Below are 22,719 nucleotides of genomic sequence, written 5' to 3'. Positions count from 1 at the left end.
CCATTGCAGCATTAAGAAAAGCAGATTCCCTATGTAAAGTTGTTTGAAAGCTCAGCTCTAATCATCATTAAGGTGCTCCTGTCCTGCCAATCATGTCTGAGGACATGATATAAATCCTCTCCAGCTTGGCTATTTCTGTGCGTGCAGGCTTGCTACTCGCTCCCAGCCAATGGGAGGATGCAGAACCGCGAGCCCCAGGCTGATAGGGACCTCCAGCAGGGCTTGAGGGGACATCGTGGGTGGTGCTGGTGCCTTAGAACGGCATTCACAGAATCACAGAATCACAGAATGGTAGGGGTTGGAAGGGACCTCTGGAGATCATCTAGTCCAACCCCCCAGGGCAGGGTCACCTAGAGCAGGTTGCACATTCGATTCATGGGTTTCATATCACAGGGGACCTAAAGGATCTGTACACAGTCAGTACATGCAACACAGGACCTGTGGAAGACCCATCCTTGCGAAGGGAATGCTGGAGGCCAGACTGGATAACCTTGGTTGTCTCAAATGGCAACCGATGCCCATTAAGCACCTGCATCACTCGTCCCATGGCGAGGTGAGGTCTGGCCAAAATTTATATTAAAGGCCTGAGACTTCCCAATCCATCCCTGATCCACACCATAACACTAGAATACACGTGTATTTTTCAGAGAAGCATCAGGGGAAAGAGATGAAGGCTATGCACCCTGGTTATTTGGAATCATAGAATGGCTTAGGTTGGAAGGGACCTTAAAGATCATTTGTCTGGGAGGAAGTCGATTTTCTTACATGAGTAGAACGGAAAGGCAATGTATTTCTCACACCTCACTCCACAGACATCAGCATCCCCTGCACACAAAGCACCCATCTCAAAGTCCCTGGGGCACAATGGAAAAATTCCTTGTGGCCTTGATGGATATTGAAACAAACTTTTCTACAACAGCTACTAATATACCTGGGCAACATCACGATGCTTTTACAATAATTAAAAATGCAAAGCCCTCTAAAGTACCAGGTAGTACAGTAAGAAGCAGAGCATTAAGTATTTCTCTTTATCCTGCATTGCGTACACTAATGAATCCAAATACTTACTGGCTGTGTATTTAACAATGATGTTCACCATAAAAACCATCAAAGAACTGTCAACCTCAAAGTTCCTGAAGTTATAATAACGAAATTTACCAAAATAAAAAAATAAGAAAACATACATCATGTAAATGTGATTCTAAAGGTAAATTCAGTAATTATCTGTAGAGCAACTCCTTGATGTATTAGTGCACAGATATGAATGGAATGATATCATCCTCTTGTTTAAATCTCAAAATCATGCAATAAACTTTAGCTACTTATGAAATTCAACTGATACAATGGACTGCCAACTAACGATCACTAATGCATACAATTCTAAATGCTGTACGCAGAGCGAAGCGAACAATGAAGAAAATTATCTCGGGAAACTGAATAATGGTTTGGCTTTTGTATGACTTTGCAATATGGTTCGACTCGGGGCAGGGGGGCAGGGGAGAGAAGAAAGCAAACTGTGGAGGGGCAAACTGCAGGCAGCAGAACAAGCACCATGAATCAACACCGTGATTTCTGCTTCTAGTGCATAAACATCACCCAAGGAAAAATACCACAATATTAATCATAACCTAGCACCTCTAGGCTGTTGAAACCATGGATGGCTGAAATAGCTGTGTACGTAAAGCCAGAGGAAATGGAGCAATATGATATCTAGATTGTGTACTTTTGATGTACAATGATCTGACATTATTACATTCAGGTGTATGTGAGGGGGAAATTTGATAAATTCAGTACCATCTCACCAGAATGAAATTACCACAGGTAAAACCAGAACCAACCTCACTGAAGCTACAAAGACCTCTGTGGAGTGTACCTTGGGTAATTCTGACAGAACTTTACGTAATGAATGCTACTCAGTGCAAACACGTCGATTTCTGTATGCATTATAACAATAAAGATGCTCTGGAGATACTTGCTTTTTGTCAGATCCTGAATGTTCGTACAGTTCGCGATTCTGCTTTTATCTTTCTCAGTAACAATTGCTTCATTATCAGTATTGTAAAGGGTTAATACAGAGTTGAAACTTTGGCAGCATTTAGTTTCAGCTGTTTCAATCCTCTTCGCCCATTTTGATCAAACCATTTGTTGCATTTAATCAAATAAAAGCCCAATTACCAGAACAAACATATCAGAAAACCAGCAACAATTTATTTTAAGTTTGTAACAACAGCACTGCATAAAGCAAAAGGATGCCAATAAATGGGCTTGAAGTGAACAAAAATAGACAGTCTAGTTACCTGTGGTTTCATTCCTGTGGAAAGAAAACCAACAACCCCCTCCCAAACAAACTCAAAGCGTATTTCTGAGCAGACGAAGTTTCACGGACAAGATTTTTACTCTAAATCCAAGTGCAAGCCGTCGCCTTTAGACTACTTGAGTAAACCTTGGCACATAGAGGGCTGCCGTGGAGCCTCAGCATCAGTGTGATGTAGGGGAGACATTGTCAAGGAGCTCTCTTGGGCATTATATATTCAAACCATACTGGTCCATATGTTTTTTTTTACACCATTACTTTTTGTTAGTACTAGGCACAGTGAAAGATTTTGTTTAAGCAAGCAACAGCCCATCCACTCACTCCTTATGTATGTATATATGCATGTATCACCAGCCCGACCGTTCACGCCTCTCCCTGAAACATCTCCCCTCTTCCTTAACTACAAGTTTAAGAAACATTGGCAGAGTTGTCCACTCAATACAGATAAATGCAGCTTATGCAGCTCTAGTCGCGGTTTCTTAGAATTTGAAAACTTACCGTAGTCCAGCTTGGTATATGAAATTACATACTTTCAATTTAACAAACAACTAAACGTGCCCACTATTTCTTACTTCTTCCCCATTGCTGAGAAAAGGTTATTTTCCTTATTAACTCGTGTCTTTTTGTGTTGCTGTTTTTTCCTGCAATACCTACTCTTCTGAGAGCTGCGGTACACTGTAGTCAGCTTTTATGGGTGGTAAAACTGTAGTTTTACTGCAGTAGGGGAGTTCTTAGAGTAAACACAAGGTTTTTTCCAGCCATTTACATACAAACAATGCTGGTGAGAACTTGAAAGATAGGCTGCAATATTTTCATGACAGGTTTGGATTAGATTACAAAAATCATGAATTAGGAAATGTATTAAAATGCTGGAAAAATGTGTTTACCTCAATGGGAACCTAAAAAGCTGTACTGGGTATGAACAGAAGTTTATCTGGCCTGCCTCCAAGGGCCAAAAAAGCTGGCCAGATGTGATACTTTTCCCAGCAATTCTCCCATTTACAACTCGGGAGCTTCCTGGACCAGACACAGTTTCATTCTATTTAGTAGTCTTCAGGGGACTTCTGTTTCAAAACCTCATCTTGAACCAATTGCGGTGAACTTTGATAATTCAGAACTAACTCCAAGGAAGGAACTCCACAGGAATAGCATAAGATTCAGGTAATAAAATGCCAGATTGCTCAGCTGAAACAGCTGTCAGCCTTGTGCTTGTTGTTTGCTTTTCCTTATAGCAGAAGAAAGAAGAAGAAATAGACGCAAACAAAAAATGCGGAGCATTTCCAAACAGCTATGCTTTCACCTACAGTGGTTTTAAATCTGTAACAAAGGAAACCCACAGAGTTTTGTATTTCTGAAATAGACCTCAAAAGAAGGACTATGGTGACAAGTTTAAGTTCTATCTCCTCCTGTGCTGTAAGACATCTGTACGGACCTACACAAAGAAATAATGTGATGATGAGGCTCATGTATTTAGAGCTTTTACCTAACAGGTCGCAGCAGTTTACTGAGGTCCACAAAGAATTTACCACCTTCAGGACTGTGGTCCGGCCACCCTCTGGCATGACGCCTTCAGAAATGAGAACTGCAATGGCTGTCACACCTACGTGCCCGAAAGGAGTAGAAAAATGGGGAGAAATACAAAATTTCACAACACAGAATGAGATTGCCTAAAATTGATTCGTAGCTGGGGCCTGGAATAGGTTGTACCAACTGAGCAGAGCTGGTTCAGACACTGCAGAGAAAGGAAAAAAGAGTAAGGGAGTGATGGTTTTCCAGTGTCCAAAGTATCCTGGGCACTAACTCCCTCCATACGCAGAGTACACCTATCTCGGAAAACATGGGAAGGAGACGACTGCCAACCGCTGCCCCTGCGCTGAGAGCTCTGAGAGCCGTGATGCCTCTTGGTAGTCCAAGGCTGGGAGGAGGAGGAGGAATGAAGAAGAAAAAGGTGGAAGCCTTGCAGTCCACTGTCACACCTTTGATGGTTCACTTAATGGCCAGTTGGAGACTGAGGTGGATTCATATATGTAACTGTAATTTCACCTAATGATGGGACAGTTCACGTGACTAACCTCTCTTATCCCTGTGTAGTGCCTTTTGATTATGAAAAAATAATTTGATGGTGCCTGCCACAACCTGTTTTCACGGAACCATAGAATCATAGAATGGTTTGGGTTGGAAGGGACTTTAAAGATCATCCAGTTCCAGCCCCTGCCCTGGGCAGGGACACCTCCCACCAGACCAGGTTGCTCCAAGCCCCGTCCAACCTGGCCTTGAACCCCTCCAGGGATGGGGCAGCCACAGCTTCTCTGGGCAGCCTGGCCACCTATTTCTTCCAAATATCTAACCTAAATCTGCCCTTTTTCAGTTTAAAACCATTCCCCTCATCCTATCACTACACTCCCTGATCCCTCCCCAGCTCTCCCCACATTAGGGACTGGAAGGGGTTGGAAGGTCTCCCCAGAGCCTTCTCTTCTCCAGGCTGAACCCCCCCAACTCTCTGAGACTGTCCTCACAGCAGAGGGGCTCCAGCCCTCGAGCATCTCTGTGGCCTCTGTTTGATGTTAAATCAAACAGAAATTATAAAACGGGAAATTATTAAATAATATCAAATATTAAATAATAGTAAAATATTAATTATTAATTATTAAATAATATTAAAATTATTAAAAAATATTAAATAATATTAAAAGTGTAATGCTGGGTATGTCTCTGCAGCAAACCTCTAGATGATTTGACTATGGAAGAAAAAGAATGCACTATACTTTCACATGGTATCCAAATATTTATATTCTCACCACTGTGTTGGCCCATATTATGTGTTTTTCTATTGCCTGAAGTGTTTAATTTTTTTTCTAAAAATAGGAAAGTCAATAAAAGAAGCAATTAAATAATACAGCTTTAATGATCTTCTAAGTTTACCTATAAATATTTACTATATGTCTTCCCCTTAGGTTGTTAAACTGATAATGCAACATCAATTACTTTTAATTGTTCTTGGCTAGACATAAAGACCTACTGCAAAACCTGAAAGATCTTTACAAACATATTTTTTCCTAGATGTTTGGGGAGAATGTATTGCTTCACAGAATTTCACTGATTCGTGGGAGACCTAAATTAGTAAAACATTTACAGACTATTGCTTAAGAAGTCATGGGTTAAACTTAGCAACAGATCTATGAAAATGCCACCAAACCTTCTTTTTTTTTTTTTTTTTTTTTTAAATACACTTGAATAATAGTGTTCCATAACCTGCTGGCTCCGATTGCTTTTGACAACAGCTGTAGAAAAGGTGTTTGGTAACAGGATTTTGTGGCCAAAATAAAGAAGCTAACAGATTTCTTCATAGAGTTCAAAGGCAAAAATACCATCGGTACCACCAACATGCAATCAGTGACTCATGACAGAACTTCTGAGTCCAGATTAGGAATGTTAAAGATCTGCAGAATTTTACAGTAGCTGATAGGCAGATCAGAAAGCTGGTAGGTAAACGTCCATGAAATCCAACTGGACAAATTTTTTCATAGATAATTTGTAAAAATAGGAAGGAGAAAACCTGTAAAAATATTCTTTTTGTTTCATTTATACTTTTTGATCTGCTGCTCTTTGTGGCAAGGAAGAATTTCAAATTAAAAGAGAAGCATACCTCCCCGTAAGCAGGAAGACTACATGGCCTCTCTAACATTCTCACTAAATCTCATTTTTTTGACAGACTTTCTCATACATCTTTAAGACAATTTATGGTATAATCAAATGAAGGCATCTTATTATAGCTTATTTGACTACTGTTACGCAGGGGACATGGCAAATCCCAGAACAACAGCAAATCAAAAAAGAAAGAAAAAGTCGTACCTACTTATCTCCATATAATAAAATTATTGAGAAGTATTATGCAAAATATTAAATGAGTGCTAATTTCACAACTGTACGGGCATAACTTATGCAAATTAACTTGCTTCTTCAGATTTCTTTAAGGGAAGAAAGGTAATTTGGGCATGTGGAGCACTGTGCAAACAACCTAAATTACATGAGTGCAGATGATGCATTTAAGTTATTATCTTATCCAGATCTTTGTTCTTTATTTCAGCTTGTAATTATGCTTGTGCCTTTCGTCTTAACTGTATTTGTAAAAATGTCAGAGGCAAAGATTTGTTTTCCTTCTAATTATAAAAAAGAAAAGCCCCTGGAGCACTATGAAGACTAAAATATTATATCCAATGTGTGACTGTGATGAATTCTGTGAATAATGTACGTAACTCCTAGTTCAGAGGTAGCCAACATCTGGTTCTTGATTTCTAGATGCATATTGTCATCTTAAGATGAAAGCATTTCTGCAGTGCGCCGTTCCTTCAATTCTCTTAGATAAATGATATGTATCTTATAATTGAAGATAAATATTTTAGCATCTAGCTCACAGGATAAGGAAGACATGTAACTACAGGTTTAGATATACATTCTCTCTTAGAATCAAAAGCCCTGGCCTCAGTATCATTTCCTGAGCACAGAAACATGGTTGGAATGTCCTGTACTTGCATTTTGTATGGCTTATTTGTTTCTTGAGAAGATAACATGGCAGTAGATATAGGTGAACCATCCAGCATGTTCTGTCATGATCAGGAATTGCATACTGCTAAGACAATAAAAATATTAAAGACATTTATATCAAGAAAGACACAAGAAGGTAGTTAAAATTTTACATCTAAATATCTAAGGCATTCTTCATGAAGTTCTATTTTGGCAACATAAAGTTTTAATCTTTAAATTAATTCTGGCACATTTACAATGATGCTGTCTGAATCACGTAAATGCTACTGCGTATTTATGTGTAGGGCATGAAAATTACGCCACTCCACATTCAGTCAATAGAGGTCATCTCTTCACAAAGGTAAAAATGCAGGTGATTTTTCAATTCAGATTTTTCAGTTATATTTTCAAATATTTTTTGTGAAATTATGAAAAGTTAGCAAACTGTTGGAAAAGAAAATTATGTATATTGGGTCGCCATCTTATTCATCTCCAATTTCTGCATTTGCATGTTAGGACTGTCAAGAAGAAAGAATAATCATCTCATACATGCCTATTTCAACCTCCTGTTATTTCAGCCAAATACAACCATCCTGCTTTATACCACCTGATTTCCTTCAAAAGCAGTCTTTCTTGTTGAAAACTTAAATATTAGTTCACCTAGAGGCTGTTTATCCAATGCACGCTTCTGACTTGGCTCCTGTCAAGGCTAGCTTTTGAGAAGTTAGTTTCTATATATAGCAGAATAATCAGTCAACAGAACATGTTTGCTGAAAGGCTGGCAAACCCAGTCAGTTCTAACTGAAGCTTAGGAAGCTTAGGAAGAGCGGGGTAGATGAACGGACAGTAAGGTGGATAGATAACTGGTTGAAAGAGGGAGCTCAGAGGGTCGTGATTAGGGGCACAGAGTCTAGTTGGAGGTCAGTGGCGAGTGGTGTTCCCCAGGGGTCAGTACTGGGTCCACTCCTCTTCAATATATTCATCAATGACTTGGATGAAGGGATGGAGTGCACCCTCGGCAAGTTCGCCGATGACGCAAAGCTGGCGGGGGTGGCTGACACATCAGAAGGCTGTGCCGCCATCCAGAGAGACCTGGACAGGCTGGAGAGTTGGGCAGAGACGAACCTTATGAAATTCAACAAGGGCAAGTGTAGGGTGCTGCACCTGGGGAGGAATAACCCCCCGCAGCAGGACAGGTTGGGGGTGACCTGCTGGAGAGCAGCTCTGTGGAAAGAGACCTGGGAGTCCTGGGGGACAACAGGATGACCATGAGGCAGCAATGTGCCCTCGTGGCCAAGAAGGCCAATGGCATCCTGGGGTGCCTCAAGAAGAGTGTGGCCAGGAGGTGGAGGGAGGTCATCCTCCCCCTCTGCTCTGCCTTGGTGAGGCCACACCTGGAGTGCTGGGTCCAGTTCTGGGCTCCCCGGTTCAAGAGGGACAGGGAACTGCTGGAGAGAGGACAGCAAGGGGCTACCAAGACGATGAGGGGAGTGGAACACCTCTCTTATGAAGAAAGGCTGAGGGATTTGGGTCTCTTCAGTCTGGAAAAAAGACGGCTGAGGGGGGACCTTATCGACACTTATAAATACTGAAAGGGTGGGTGTCAGGAGGATGGGGTCAGGCTCTTCTCAGTGGTGCCTAGTGACAGGACAAGAGGTAACGGGCACAAACCTGAGCATAGGAAGTTCCACACAAACATGAGGAGGAACTTCTTCACTTCGAGGGTGGCAGAGCCCTGGCACTGGCTGCCCAGAGAGGTGGTGGAATCTCTGGAGACATTCCAAACCCGCCTGGACACGTTCCTGTGCCGCCTGCTCTGGGTGACCCTGCTCTGGCAGGGGGTGGGACTGGATGGTCTCCAGAGGTCCCTTCCAACCCTGTGATTCTATGAAGCCTCTTTTCTTGCAAGCTCAATGCACATCTTTGAAAGAATAAACAAGAGGTAGAGTTGTCATTCTTTGTAAATCAGCTTCCACGCTATCTTCCAACGCTCGCTTTTGGGGAGCGAGAGCTGCTTGCTCTACAAGATAATAAATTCTCAACTCTCCCATTGCCCTTTCTTCTAGCCTTCTACTGTTGAGGAAAATTTCCTGACCTTAGCAAGCTATACCAATTACGGTGCAAAACAACACAGCTAGTAACAGAGCAATTCTGGAGCAGTAAAAAAAGGTGTGAGAGGGCAACCTCACGTATTTGGTTTTCCAGACAGGGCAATGAGAAGCACGCAAATTTTTGAAACCCGGCATTGTTATCCTACTTTCAGTAATAAAATCACGTTTGAGTCCCCTTTAGCCTGGGTAACAACACACTCTCTTTTTACCAGGGCCTGTAGTGACAGGATAAGGGGCAATAGTTTTAAACTGAAAGAGGGTAGATTTAGAATGGATATAAGGAAGATGCATTTTATGATGAGGGTGGTGAGACACTGGCCCGGGGTTGCTCAGAGAAGTTGTGAACGTCCCATCTTCAGAAGTGTTCAAGGCCAGGTTGGACGGGGCTTGGAGCAACCTGGGCTGGTGGGAGGTGTCCCTGCCCAGGGCAGGGGGTGGCACTGGATGGGCTTTGAGGTCCCTTCCAAACCAAACCATTCTGTGATTCTGTGATTCTTGACAGCTCAAGATGAACCTTCTTTGCAAGGCAAGCTTCGGAGTATTCCAACAACAGGAGAAAAGAGAGTAAGAAAACATTTTGTCTCAATTTTTAGCTTAGCCACTTGCATATACAATTTATTTGGAAAAAGTATAAACTACAAATGAGGATAAACTTTGTTGTTTCTATTCCTATTGAATTTCTCTCAAAGTTAATAATAGCCTTTGTGAAGTAGCGATCACAAATATGGAACTTCAGAATTACCAGCTATAGTTTAAGTGGCTTTTCCTACAATCTATGAAACGACCGAAAGTATGTACACTTGGAAGCCAGGTAACAATTCTATTTTTCTTTCAAATCTGCATATCCAACCCTTTCTTCTGTTTTAATGTAATGTGCAAGCAAGGCACCTTGCTATTTTATATTTATTGGCAACATTCAGTAGTGTTTTGCATGAATTATTGCAGAATCCACACAGGGTCATCTGTATCACGCTGCAATTTTAACTGTTTTCTAGCTGAATGACCCCCAGCAGGGCAATAAACACTTCCAGTTCAAATATTCACATGCAAATAGGTGTTTGTATGAATACGTATGTAAATGATAATTAAATGTCTACATAGGCTACTTTCTTGATTCTGCAATACTCTTTGCTCTCTGGAATTTAAATGAACAGGTGTCCACAATTACTAGTAAAAGTAAAAGCATATTTAAAACTATTTTTTTCTGTGTTTACAGCTCCCTACACTCAATATGTCAGAATTGTTTACACTGCCTTTCACCCACAATTTTATTCTCTTTCTAGAGAAGGTAACTAATGGAGAGCAGAGAGTTTTCCAAAGAACTGAATATTCTTTTTTCTTTTTCTTTTCTTCCATTACTTATCACGCTGTTCAAAGTTGGGAAATTTGGGTACTGAAGCTCAGGCTGGAGTCTGGGGAAGGTTTTTTTGCTGTAGGAATTCATTGTTGTGGGTGACCAAACAGGGAGGAAATCAATATGGGGATGAATGCCGGAGACAAGATAGAACAAGGCACTACACATAGACAACTGCTGCTTGGTGGGTCCAACTTTCCTCTGGTTTTGGATGGAACAGAGAGAAACCCTGGCATCCTCACTGCTGTAAACAACAGCAAAATAATGGGTGCCTGTGCAACTTAAAGAGGCATCGCTGCCAAAAGACCTCCCTATCCCACAGGATCTTGTTAGTTGCACTGAAGCCCGAATGTGGTGTGACGCAGGACCCCCTCTCTGTTGCAGGAGCAAGATACCATCACGCAGTAGATGGCAAGCAACTTTGCCATTGGGAAGTGTGGTGTTTCCCACAGCGTCCTCTGTGGCGGTTGCAAAAACAACGCTGAAGCAGCAGCAGGTCCCACTGAGTTTGCAAGAACATGGCAGTGGAGTGAACTTCTCCAAAGAGTGGGTCAAAATTTAAGAGTGGTAATAGGTCTTACCACTGCAAACTGCCTTTGGTATGCCTCTAAAAGAACAACATACCCATAAAATATTAAAAATAATGTAAATATACTACCACCATCTCAAATTTCAGGAGAGAAATAATCAGTCATAAAGTCAGAGGCCTTTTGTTACCAGTTAGTACCATGTTAGGTAGTTATAGGCAATGTTACAAACCAGAGAAATCACAGGCCTTTCTTTCTGTAAGCTTATACTATAAACGCAGCTACACAGAGAGCCCTTACACAACCACAGGCACTGTAAACCTCAGCAGGTAGCACTTTTTTGTCTCTAAAACAGCCTCTCTCCAACTTGCCCTCACCCACACTGCACGAGGTACTTTCATTTGTGCTTGCAAAAGCCCTATGGTAGGAAAATGCCAGTTTCCCACGAAGGCGCACAAGTAGTAGAAGTTACAACCTGCTTTGAAAAACCCCATTATTATTGACATTTTATTGAATACCTCTCTGCCTGATGTTTTTTTTACCTTTTCTTCTGGGACCTCGGCATTCCCTATAACATTTTCTAGAATCTATTGGAGAAAAAAACCCACCCTGAATCCTATATTAAATCAAACAAAGTTTTGTTTTAACCCCATTATTTCACTTCTAGATGTCATGTTTCTATAGCTCCTTTAAGTACTTTCTGCCATTTTGCATGCCAACTTTATTTATGGTATTGTTTCAGTATTTGGGTTTTGCGTTAACTGCTCGGAGACAAGCCTTATCCTTCAACATACAAATATGGAATCTCCATCCTTAGAGATACTAAAAAAAAGCTATTTATAAATAAATAAACTGTATATTATTTAAGACCGAATAAGGAGCCACCTCTATGATTGCTCCAGGCAGTCCCTTTTACATCAGAAAAAAGTAAAGTGTAAGTAAGGTCTTGAGTATCACACTAATAAGCTATGTTTATCAGACCTTATTCAAATTCATATAGCTTTTAGTCAAGCTGACATTTTGCCACTAAAAAAGAAATTAATATTTGAAGAAATGACCAGATAATAATCTTTCTTTTATTTTCTCATAAAGGGAACACATTTATATAACCCAAATGCTCAAAAAAACCCACAGCCCCTCATTTAATAATACAAATTTGGAAATTTGAGCATTTGAACAAGAGACTTACTTTTTATAAATCTGAACAGCTACAAGCACTGGACTACTCAATGGAATTTTTTAATAATACACTGTCCCTTTTAAGTTCAGATGATATTTATCTAATGAATTGGGAAAAATGATTCAAGATTCTTTCACAAGTTTATAAAATCTAACTGGCTTCATGCAGTCGGGGAGAAAATAGATACACTCCTATTAAAAATCTATATATTTGCAGTTGTTTAAAAAGCTCAGATTTTTTTTTCCAAAACCACCATGAAAGCAAAAGAATTATTCTAAGCTTCCCACAGAGTGTCTTATTATTATGTTCTGAACTGCTGCAACTTTATTTTGGGAACATTATTGTATTTGAAACTGTTCTAAGAGAGGAGACCGACCGATGCTTCCTGTTTTGCACGAGACAGATCTCTCCAGCATGTTTCAGTTGCGAGCCACGCTGGGGAAGTTCAAAACAGAGGCATTAACTCCAAATACGCCGGCGCGCATCGCTGTGCGGCCACTGAATGTGCTGGGAAACACCAGGGCCAGGAGCTGTGCCCATCACCTGGGGCCGAGCGGAGGAGCACGGGGAGGGGGGTTCGCAGGGGATGGCTGCCCCGCACCCCAGCTCTCGCGGCTCCTGAGCGTCCCCCAGCCTTCCCCAGGACAGGGCTGTTCTGTTCCGTACCCCCCGCCAAACGCAGGACACGGTGCTCCAGGCAGGGCGGTGCCGTGCCTTATCGCTGTTCTCTTTACTAGACTAGACGTCACCAGTGATACTGATTTCTTGTTTGGGGTTTAACACATTTTTACAGTCCTCAGACAGTTAAGCATCTGCATGAGTTTCATCATTAAAGTACTTTCACAGACTTCAAAGGGACCACTAGCGTGCCTAATCTTAAACAAGTGCGTAGGTATCTATTGAACTGTGGTTTCTAGTGGGGTTTTCTGAACCGGCGAGAACAGACAGTACCGTTCTGAAAGTCCAGCCTGTTTGTGCGGGGGTTGGCAACGAACCATACCTGCAGCATTTGTTCTTCCTCTGAAAATATCGTCGTACGCTTTCCATTGTGGGGTCACCTGGTAGGCGTGGATGAACACCACAAAAACCACCACCAAGCACATTAATGGCACCAGAGCAGCGGTGAAGAGAGCAGCGTAGGCATTTGGAATGAAGCACCTGATGGAAAAAATGGGGGAAAAAAAAGCTGTTCATAAACGTAACAGACACCTCGAACACTCATGAGTGAAATTTCGAAAAACAAATGTTTTTTGGAAAAGGATATGCTTTACACACCACAAATTCCTTATCTCTATTCCCATCCTTGATAGGATGCATAGGGTTCTGCTGGTTCTTATCTCCTCACCGTATCTTAAGGAATATAACATTTGCACCTTAAAAGTATGCATGTTATATTTTAGCCTAACCAACGTTGGAGAGATTTAAACTGTTGCAATGGAATAAATTATATTTCAACAAACTCCATGCATGCTATATTCATTTAATGTGGTCACTCCTAGTCACCAAAGTCGAAAAGGGCATTATGCAATTTTCTATACTTAGCTCCTGAAACCACAAATTAAATTTTGAGAAATATATTTTTAAAATAAATGAACAAGTCTTAAAGGCAAGATAACTATTCCTCCTCGAGTTGTTGGAAGTTATATGTCATTTGCACACTGCAGCCAAATGCTCACTCCCTCCCATTTTTTAAAAATTGTCCCGTCTCTCCCTACCCTTTCCATTCATTAAAGTTATAATTATTTATAAAGATGTGACAGAAACATGGGTTATTCCTGAAAAAGAGTCAAATCACGTACATAAGACGATGACTTGAGGGATACGGAGATGATAGCTAGAGAGAGCTCTCGACAGTATGAGAGACCAGGGTTTTCTGTGAAGTCCCTGGAGGTCAGTATGTGCTTTACTGCCACTGACCTACTCTCGAGATGACGCACAACGGAGCAGCCCAAGGGACAGCTTGGGAGTCAGTATGTCTAGAGAGTATGTGGTCACTGCTATCCCTATTAAGAGGGTGTAACTTACCCAGCCCTTCTGTTTGTCTGCTAAATAAGCTTAGAGTCAATGCTGGTATAATATACATCTGAGAAGAGCCTGGGTACATGTTTCACTGGTATACCTTCTGGGTTTGTTTTGGTGGTCGTGCATACTCTGCCTAGCATGTCCTGCAAGCCTCTGGGGTTCCATTCCGTGTCAGCTCTTCCAGAGCACTCTCAGTGGATCCCAAAATCATTTCCAGCAGAATCGAGATACCTTCTACAACTCTCTGAGAAGGTACAGGCTCGGTCAGACACCAAGCTGAGATACCACCTGATAACATCACTGAGCAAGTAGGTAAGCAACAAGGAAGGTAGGAACTCTCTATTGCAATTAAAACTGTTTGCTTCACAGAATCTCAGAATGGTTAAGGTAGGAAGGGACCGCTGCAGGTGACCTTGTCTGACGCCCTGCAGGGCCACCTAGAGCCAGTTACCCAGGACCATGTCCTGATGGCTTTTGTACATCTCCAAGGATGGAGACTCCACGACCTCTCTGGGCAACCTGTGCCAGTGCTCAGTCACCCTCACAGCAAAGTGTTTCCTGATGTTCAGATGGAGCCTCCTGTGCCCACTGCCTCTGGCCCTGTCACTGGGCACCACTGAAAAGAGCCTGGCTCCGTCCTCTTTGCACCCTCCCTACAGGTATTTATATACACTAAAAAGATCCCCCTGAGCCTTCTCTTCTCCAGGCTGAACAGTCCCAGCTCTGTCAGCCTCTCCTCACTGGGGAGATGCTCCAGGCCCTTACTTATCTTGGTGGCCTTCGTTGGACTTTGTCCAGTCTGTCCATGTCTCTTTTGTACTGAGAAAGCCCAGAACTGGATGCAGCGCTCCAGGTGTGGCCTCACCAGCGCTGAGCAGAGGGGAAGGATCACTTCTCTTGACCTGCTGTCAACACGGTTGTTTCCTGGACATGACATATGATCCATTTCATCTTTCTAATTTTAAACACGTCTTAGGTATGAAATTTATTTTTGTTCCCCAAATGTATTCTTGAGTGGGTCCAATTAGCATTAAGACATGAAGGCATATTACCATAACCTATGCTGCTTTTCCTAATTATAACGAAGCCAAGAATCTTAGCACAAGTATACTCTTCTATAAAATCATATTTATGTTCTGAAACCTGTAATTTTTTTTTAATTTTATACTCTTTGTATTTCAGAGATCACGTATACTCTTAAAAAACTATCTGCACACCTTGAAAGTCTTCTGTGAACTCTCCTCTATATTCAGTTAATGAAAGCAGCATAAAAATGAGAACCTAGAGGGAAGAATCACTTTTACTAATACCCCTAGGTACTTGCTACAAGACACTGAAAAGCTATGTAGACAAGAAATACACAAAGCTGTATTAACCTACAAAGCTTGCTTTGGATTTTTTTCTTGAGCGCAATGGCCAGCAATTCAACGATGACCACTACTTCCTGTAAGTTTTATTTACATATAGAAGTGGAATAATATATGTTGAAAGATATTTTTTAAGCTGGAAATCATACAGGATACCATAATAGGGACCAACTGAAAATAATTATCATACTTGACGCCAGGGACACACATGTATGACTCCACTACCATGACACATTTGTCACACGGAACTGCGGTGTGTCTCACATTCCTAGCATTGGATGGGAATAGAAGTAAAATGTCCCAACACATCAACTAATCTGGTGTTCCAGAACACAACTATTCTATAGAAAAAGGCTGCTGTGGAAACTGGAATGAACTACGTTATTACCAACTTTACTTGTTTAAAGAAGAGCATTATCTCCTGCAGTATAGCCTTCAAGCAAGTTGCCTTTTTTGTTTTGTTTTGTTTTTTTTTAAACAGGCACTAGATTTTGTAAAGTCAGTCTTTAATCCATGAAAGACAGAGCCATTGTGCATAATGAAGTTTTTTTTTGCATTTCTTTCTTGGACTAAGTATAAGGTTTTTCTTTTGTTTGTTTTGACTCTGAGTAATAAAAAAAAAAAAAAAAGAAAACACAGTTACCGATTGAAATACATGCCTTATGCAATGGGGACAAGAAAAATCAAACACTGTGAGCTTCTTCAGAGACGGTCATCTTATTGCAAAGTTTCTGTGACTTCCTATTAACACTTTCTATTACCAAATTGTATTTTTCCCCCCTGACTGTTGTGAGAAGTTTTGCTACCAGCTTACATCTCTTATAGCATCAAAAAGACAACTCTTCAGCTTTCATGCCAAGCTGCCTCCACTCTTGCCCTTCTGGAGTATTGTTATCTGACTGGATGGTCCAACTTTGGTTCTGTTTTGACCACTTTGCTCTGACCATCGACTTTGTTTCGATCCCCAGTTTTGTTTTGATTACTATAAACTTCTCTGGTAACCTCAACAGCAACATACTCCTATTGGTTGATTCTCTTCCACTATTTCTAGCTAATCTAATTTATTTTCAGTAACTTCAAGACTCCCTCTGGTAGCCTCCCGATCTCTACTCCACACATACAGTCACGTTTCTCATAAACAGCAATTTATTTCCATCTCAAACATTTCTAACTTACAAATTTTTTTTTCCAACTTATGAGAACATTAAACACATTATCCAAAGCCCTCTGTAGGTCTGTATCTATTGTAATTCTATGAAAGAGACTAGAAGTATGTGTCTTCTTCAAGGTATAATTCAATACTAGTATGAAATGTTTTGTTAATTATTTTAGAACTGAAAAAAAAAAAAATTAATTTCTTTCCTTCAATACCAAGCAATAAGATTGTATTTTATACTAGGACTAGAATGAGGAGAAAGAGCTTTAGTATATGACTTTTTTTTTTCTCTCTTGAGACCTACTACTGATGTTCATTCGATCTAAATTGATACTTTTAAAAACAACAAATATGGGGAGATTAGGACATAGAAATTAACAGGCAATATGATTTTCCCTTTGGAAAAAATGTAATCTCAGAAAATCATATACATGTAAATCAATTCATTGATTAATATGACCTCACTTATTGCCTAGACAGAATCAAGGCTTTACCTTGGGTTTGTTTTACCCCGGCTTCTAATCGATGAAAAAGGGATTGCTAGGCTTGCTTTCTTCTCATATGACACTTTAAGTGTATTTGTGAAGTCTTTTGTGAACCCTTAAACCCGTAAACATTTCCTAAAATCTGGAGAGGGATTCAAGCTACATAAGATATGGAAGGCCCTCTTTTATTTTTCCAAATATTTTTAAGGGAAAAAGACAAAAAAACTGACAAGATGTATACTGGAACTATTTGTTAGCACAATTATATAATTAATATTTAAAAGGGAAAAAAAAAAAAACAAAACACAAAAGAAAATCAACGCAAAAAAAACTCCACAACAATCAACCGGGCAACATTTTTAAGGAAATATGAACTAATTAAAACATTTAAGGAAGGTATTCAATGCAAGGAATGACATATTTTGTTCCCTTCTAAGCAAGAAAGACTTAAAATAGCTCAATGTCTTATGCACAGATTCATTCCTTTATTGCCATGCCTTGAATTCTAAGGACAATCTCCTCCAAATGCATCTGGAAGCTATGGAAAGTTAAGTTTGACAAAAAATTGCAAGTCTTTTGGTCTAACAAAAAATATCTGGTGTTCTCTTTTAGTTTTGTCAGCAGGGAGCTAACCTTTTGACTTTTGCTTGTCACGTGCACTTCCCTCTGGAGCTAGACCTAGATTGTTATTATTCCTGTTGTTGTTGCTATTTCTTTGGTTATTATTTATTTTTATTTTCATTATTACTGCTTAATCCTGGGCACAAAGCTCGACAGCTCTTGAGCTTCTCCCTTGCTTTGGGCCCCCTGTCACGCAGAACGGAGAACTGTGGCACCATGTGAATTTGCTCATGTCGCCCATGTTACACCAGGAAGGTAAAAGGCAAAGGTCAGGCACATAAATTTGCGCTTCTGTTTGTATTTCATCACCTCCATGCGGAGAAAGAGGTCGGCGTACCTAAAATAACCTAATGAAAGGCAAAGCTGGAATCATTTATTCATGCTTACTCAGCAAATTCTTCAGAAAGTAGATGAGACATTGCTAAAAAATTAATATATGCAAGTTAGGTTATGATCTACATATACTTCTAGATGTTCACACGCTCTGGGCTTTCTTAAAATGCAATTTGCTCTGTTCCAGATTTTGGTTTTGTTGTAGAAGAAGGCTACATTACCCTTGAGTTGGCACTTCATATTTCTTCTAGAACATGCTCAACGCTTTTGTACTAAGTGCAGAGCAGGCCAGACAATGGAAATGTTTTTTGCAAATAATTACTTGCTAAAAAGTTGTTAATCTGACAAATTATCTTCAGCAAATTGTGTATGACCTGTATCTAAGCAACATACCAAAACCTAAAATATCTTTCTTCTATGAACTCATAGTATTTATTGTCTGCTTCTCATGTTTTGGGCAGCTTCACAGTTTCGATAATAAACCGTCTTTTGAAAACATTATAGGTTTTTAATAGGTGGAAGCTCTGGGCTTTTCGTTTTGACACAGTTGTTAAGTATACCCCTCTGACAACATCGATCTCTTGCACTGCGTCTCAGAATCACCAACAAACTCAGTTCTCTGCTATATATATGTATGTATATATATGTGGATTAGATATAGACATAGATATATAGATAGATAGAGATAGAGATAGAGATAGAGATAGATATAGATATAGATATAGATAGATACAGATACAGATACAGATACAGATACAGATACAGATACAGATAGATATATAAGTGCAATTTCACCTGATGAATTGCTCCTGCGTGGGCCTACATCTACTGTAATAATTCTTACTGGAGTTTATGCAGCTCCCTCTGGTCCTTCAACCAACTTTCCGCTTGTTTTGGAATGCTGCTGTTCTTTATATCAAATACCTTTACAGCTTTTGGCAGTGAGGTACAAACCCAAAGCAGCTGAGTGTCCAGCTAACGCTGTGGTATTTTATTTCCCCCAGCACCAAGCTAGAGGCGCTGGTCCAGGGACCCTGCACGCACGATTCGGGCCTGCTGATGTTTTATGCACATGGCCATCTACCACGATGGTGGAATCAATGCAGTGAATCAACGCAGAGTGGCTTATGAGCCAATGAACTCTGAAGCAGAGCACTTAAGAGCCAAACAAAAAATAATGCTCATTTACTTTAAAACTGCATGCAGGAAAACGCTGGTTTTAGCAACGGTTTGAGACCAAATCGGTGGTGGGCACACCCTCAGAGCAGAACCCTCAAAGCCTGCTGAACCCAACAATTTCTCAGCCTGAACAGATTATACAGTTCCACTCTTTTTTTGTTTTATATTGTAACAGTACTCATTTTACATAAATATGTTAAGCAACAAGGTTAGTGTTTGTGCTGTGTTTTGTTTTCCACTCCTCTGTCAGGGAAGGAAACATGCAGACAACTTTGTTGTATGTGTTGGGTTTTTTTTAAGAAACTTATGTTTCTATGAACTGATGCAAAGAGAACCAGTCAGAAAGGGTATGCTAAGGTTAAAATGGGTAACATTTGACATAATCGTCACTGGTTCCTGAGGAAATTCAAGCCACATTCACACCAGAGAAATTTCTGTTTCTAGAGTACATGAGATATTCCTACAAGATCATACAAAAATTCATGGTGCCAAAGGTGCGTGGGTTTAGACCCACGGTCTTCATTCCCTTTCATGCAGTCTTCCAGATACACTAAAAATAGCCCGCACAACACCCCAAAAACACGGACTTAAGACTTTTTAAAACTCAGTGGAAGACTGAATTAAAGAGAGTGGGCCAATTTGATGTGCTTTATGGCTACCTTGGGCAACGGAGCATTTATTTGGCGTTTTTTTGAGCTTTACCGCACAGATAGGAAGTTTGCAACCCAGCCAAAAAACACCTGCCTGTGTTAACGGATGCCCCATTGCTACCCAACATTGCAGCAAGTGTTGGCCTGTGACAGTGCCATGGATACAGCTAGGGGATGGTTTAACATCAGGGAAAACTTACAAATATTTCTGAAGCACCATCAGGAATGGCTCACTGTCCACGTGAACCTTTTGCTAAAGGCAACTGTACTGTGGCAGAGAACTAAAAAGCTTTCTCTGCATAAAAAAGCTTTTCTCTATACCACATGCGATGTCATTTCTGCCTGATGTCGGTCTAGCCTGATAAAGAACACGCAACCTCTCCAAGAAACCTGTTTCAGTGCTTCTCTAGAGACCATTTCACAGTGTTAAACTTCACTCGCCTTTGGTGCGGTTTATGCACGTTATGTCTTGGCATAGCCAACGCGGACGGTGAAACAGATTTTTCCCTTCTTCGCTGCAGCATTTCCTTATCTACCTGTAACTTGCTACGATTTCCCCCTCTAGTCTTCTTTCAACTGAACAGGTCTAGATCTTTCAGTCTGTCTGAGCATAATTTGTATTTAAGGCTTTTGCCAGTCTCATTGATTACACCGCTTTGCTAACGTATTTCTTAAATTATGGGGTCCAGCACCTTTGAGAGTGTGTCCTCTCAGTACATGGCTGCAGCAGAATGACTTTATGTGTCCTTAAGACTACACTGCTTTACATATAGGCCAATACCATGTCTGCCTCTTGTGCTGCAGCACAAAGTTGTTGACTCACGCTCATTTTATCATCCACAATGTGCATGAGATCTTTGCCTGAAGAACTGGTAAACGGCCAGTTACTCCTCATCCTATTTTTGCATAGCTAATTATTCTTGGCAAGATACAATTCTTTCCGCATGTCCCCACAGAATACCATGCTACTTTTTCAGAACCGATCTCAGATGTCAATAGCATTATGAGTTATAACTGACATTCAATGTATTTCTTTCCCAGCTTTGGGCTGTGGTAAATTTGAATGGAAACTCCTTTATCCCAGGCTTGTATTATATGAGGTATATGTAATATTTTCCAGTCTATTAGTAACCAAGGAAGATGTTGAGCAATATTTGAAGGACATTTTAAACCCATGACTCCTTGAAAAGTTTCATCCAAGAATTAGGAAAAAATTACCTGATAACATAGTTAGTCCATTGACAGCCTTTTTCAATATGCCTTGGAATACATAGGGAAATTTGAGATAACTAGATAGGTACTGACATTGCTCCAAAGGTCAAAAAGGGCAACAACATGATCTAACTGATGTGTCAGGCTTTTGAACAGAGGCAACCAAATATGAGACATGATAAAACATTCAGCTCATGAAGAATTAAAAAGCAAAAATCACGGTGCTTTTCTGGACAAGAGACTACATCAGATAAACTTCATTTCATTCTTTCATGAAGTTGCAGGTTTGGTTTATAAGCGCACCTGGAAACTTTTGACACTGCCTGAATTATGTAGTGGGATGCGACACAAGGAAAGCAAATTTGTAGAACTACTACACACCTCCCACACTCGCTGGCTAGTTCTTAATTCTGCAGAAGGGAATCTGGAAATTACTGTGGATCACACTGAGCAGAACGTGAGTGGCAACTTGATTCTGCTGTTGCAAAGGCAGATGTCATACCCGGGTGTATGAACAGCAGTACATGGTGCAACGCCTGTGAAGCAACTGTTCTGCTCTCGTCAGCGTTACAAAAACCTCAGTGGCAAGCTGCGTCTGGTTTTAGCACGTTTCAAAAACATGAATTGCATGAAGAAAGTTCACAGGAGAGCAATGAACCTACCAGAGGTCTTATGGTCCGCTCAGAAAGACTGAAAAAAATTGTTTTGATTTGCTTAGTTGGTTTCAGGTTTTTTTTTTTCTTTCTAAAAAGAAGGGACATGTATTGGCAAACTACAGTAGGCAAAGGAACTTGCAATCTACGAGTAGGCAAAAAGCAAAAGAATAATACTTTCTCCATGTTGTAGTACATTTTTCTTGCTGGAAAACACAAGCTGAGGGGCTTAAGCTACACCAAGATTGGCAGCCGGCTACCCGGGTAGTCACAGAAGGGATTAGCTGCCTTTAGCTGATCCACAAAGATCAGGGCTAGGTCCCTTAAAAGAGGATCCAGACACAAACTAGCAAGGTTCTTTCAACCCCAGAAATTTATCCATGAAAATAAAAAAAAATACCTAAATCACATGCCTTACAACGAAAGATGTTCGGCAGCTCTTATTTCTTGTTTGAACCACTCTTTCCAATGAAGCCCCTGAGGTTCAGTTCTAATGCAGATAAAACTTTCTCTTCTGGTGAACGCTCGTTAAACATTTCCTAGGCAATCCACAGTCAAGCCCAAAATAGGAAACAGAGAAGATCAGCTGAGCTTTCTTTTTTCCACTGTGGATCATTTCTGAATTCTACTCCTTTTCTTTTCTTTCCTTTCCTTGCCTCACCTTGCCTTTTCATTTCTTCTTTCCTTTCCCCTGCTCCTTTCTCCCTTTACCCTTCCCTTCATTATCAATAGCTGCAAACGGCGCGCACACCCAGGATAACTGCACACATCCAGAGAACATGCCTAGCTTGTATTTTATTTACAGCCTGTTTGGTATTTGGGACATTGCCCGCCAATGCCCCCGATGATAAGCAAGCTTATTTATACCCTTAGTCAGCTAAAATATTGCATAATCCAAAATGCACAATAGGAAAAGTAGTCCTTCAGATGCACAAGAGTGAAAACCACATGAAGAGCTCCAGTGTTTAGCCGGTACCTCAAATAATGTTTACCAAAACCTTTACTTTCACTGCTAATACGTCTTGCATCCT

The 22,719-nt window shown here is 40.6% G+C and overlaps 1 protein-coding gene across 4 annotated transcripts in view; it reads right to left on the bottom strand.

Moving 5' to 3' along the window:
• Nucleotides 1–22,719, bottom strand: part of ADGRV1 (adhesion G protein-coupled receptor V1) — a 291,124-nt gene that overhangs the window by 46,447 nt on the left and 221,958 nt on the right. For all 4 annotated transcript variants that reach the window (XM_074570871.1, XM_074570873.1, XM_074570872.1 and 1 more), the window contains one exon: nt 13,011–13,168. In XM_074570871.1, coding sequence (XP_074426972.1) covers nt 13,011–13,168 — 158 coding nt within the window. The remainder of the gene's footprint in view (nt 1–13,010; nt 13,169–22,719) is intronic.

Source organism: Larus michahellis, chromosome Z, assembly GCF_964199755.1.
Source record: "Larus michahellis chromosome Z, bLarMic1.1, whole genome shotgun sequence".
Classification (NCBI taxonomy): domain Eukaryota; kingdom Metazoa; phylum Chordata; class Aves; order Charadriiformes; family Laridae; genus Larus; species Larus michahellis.
This window is presented reverse-complemented; position numbering and strand designations above follow the sequence as displayed.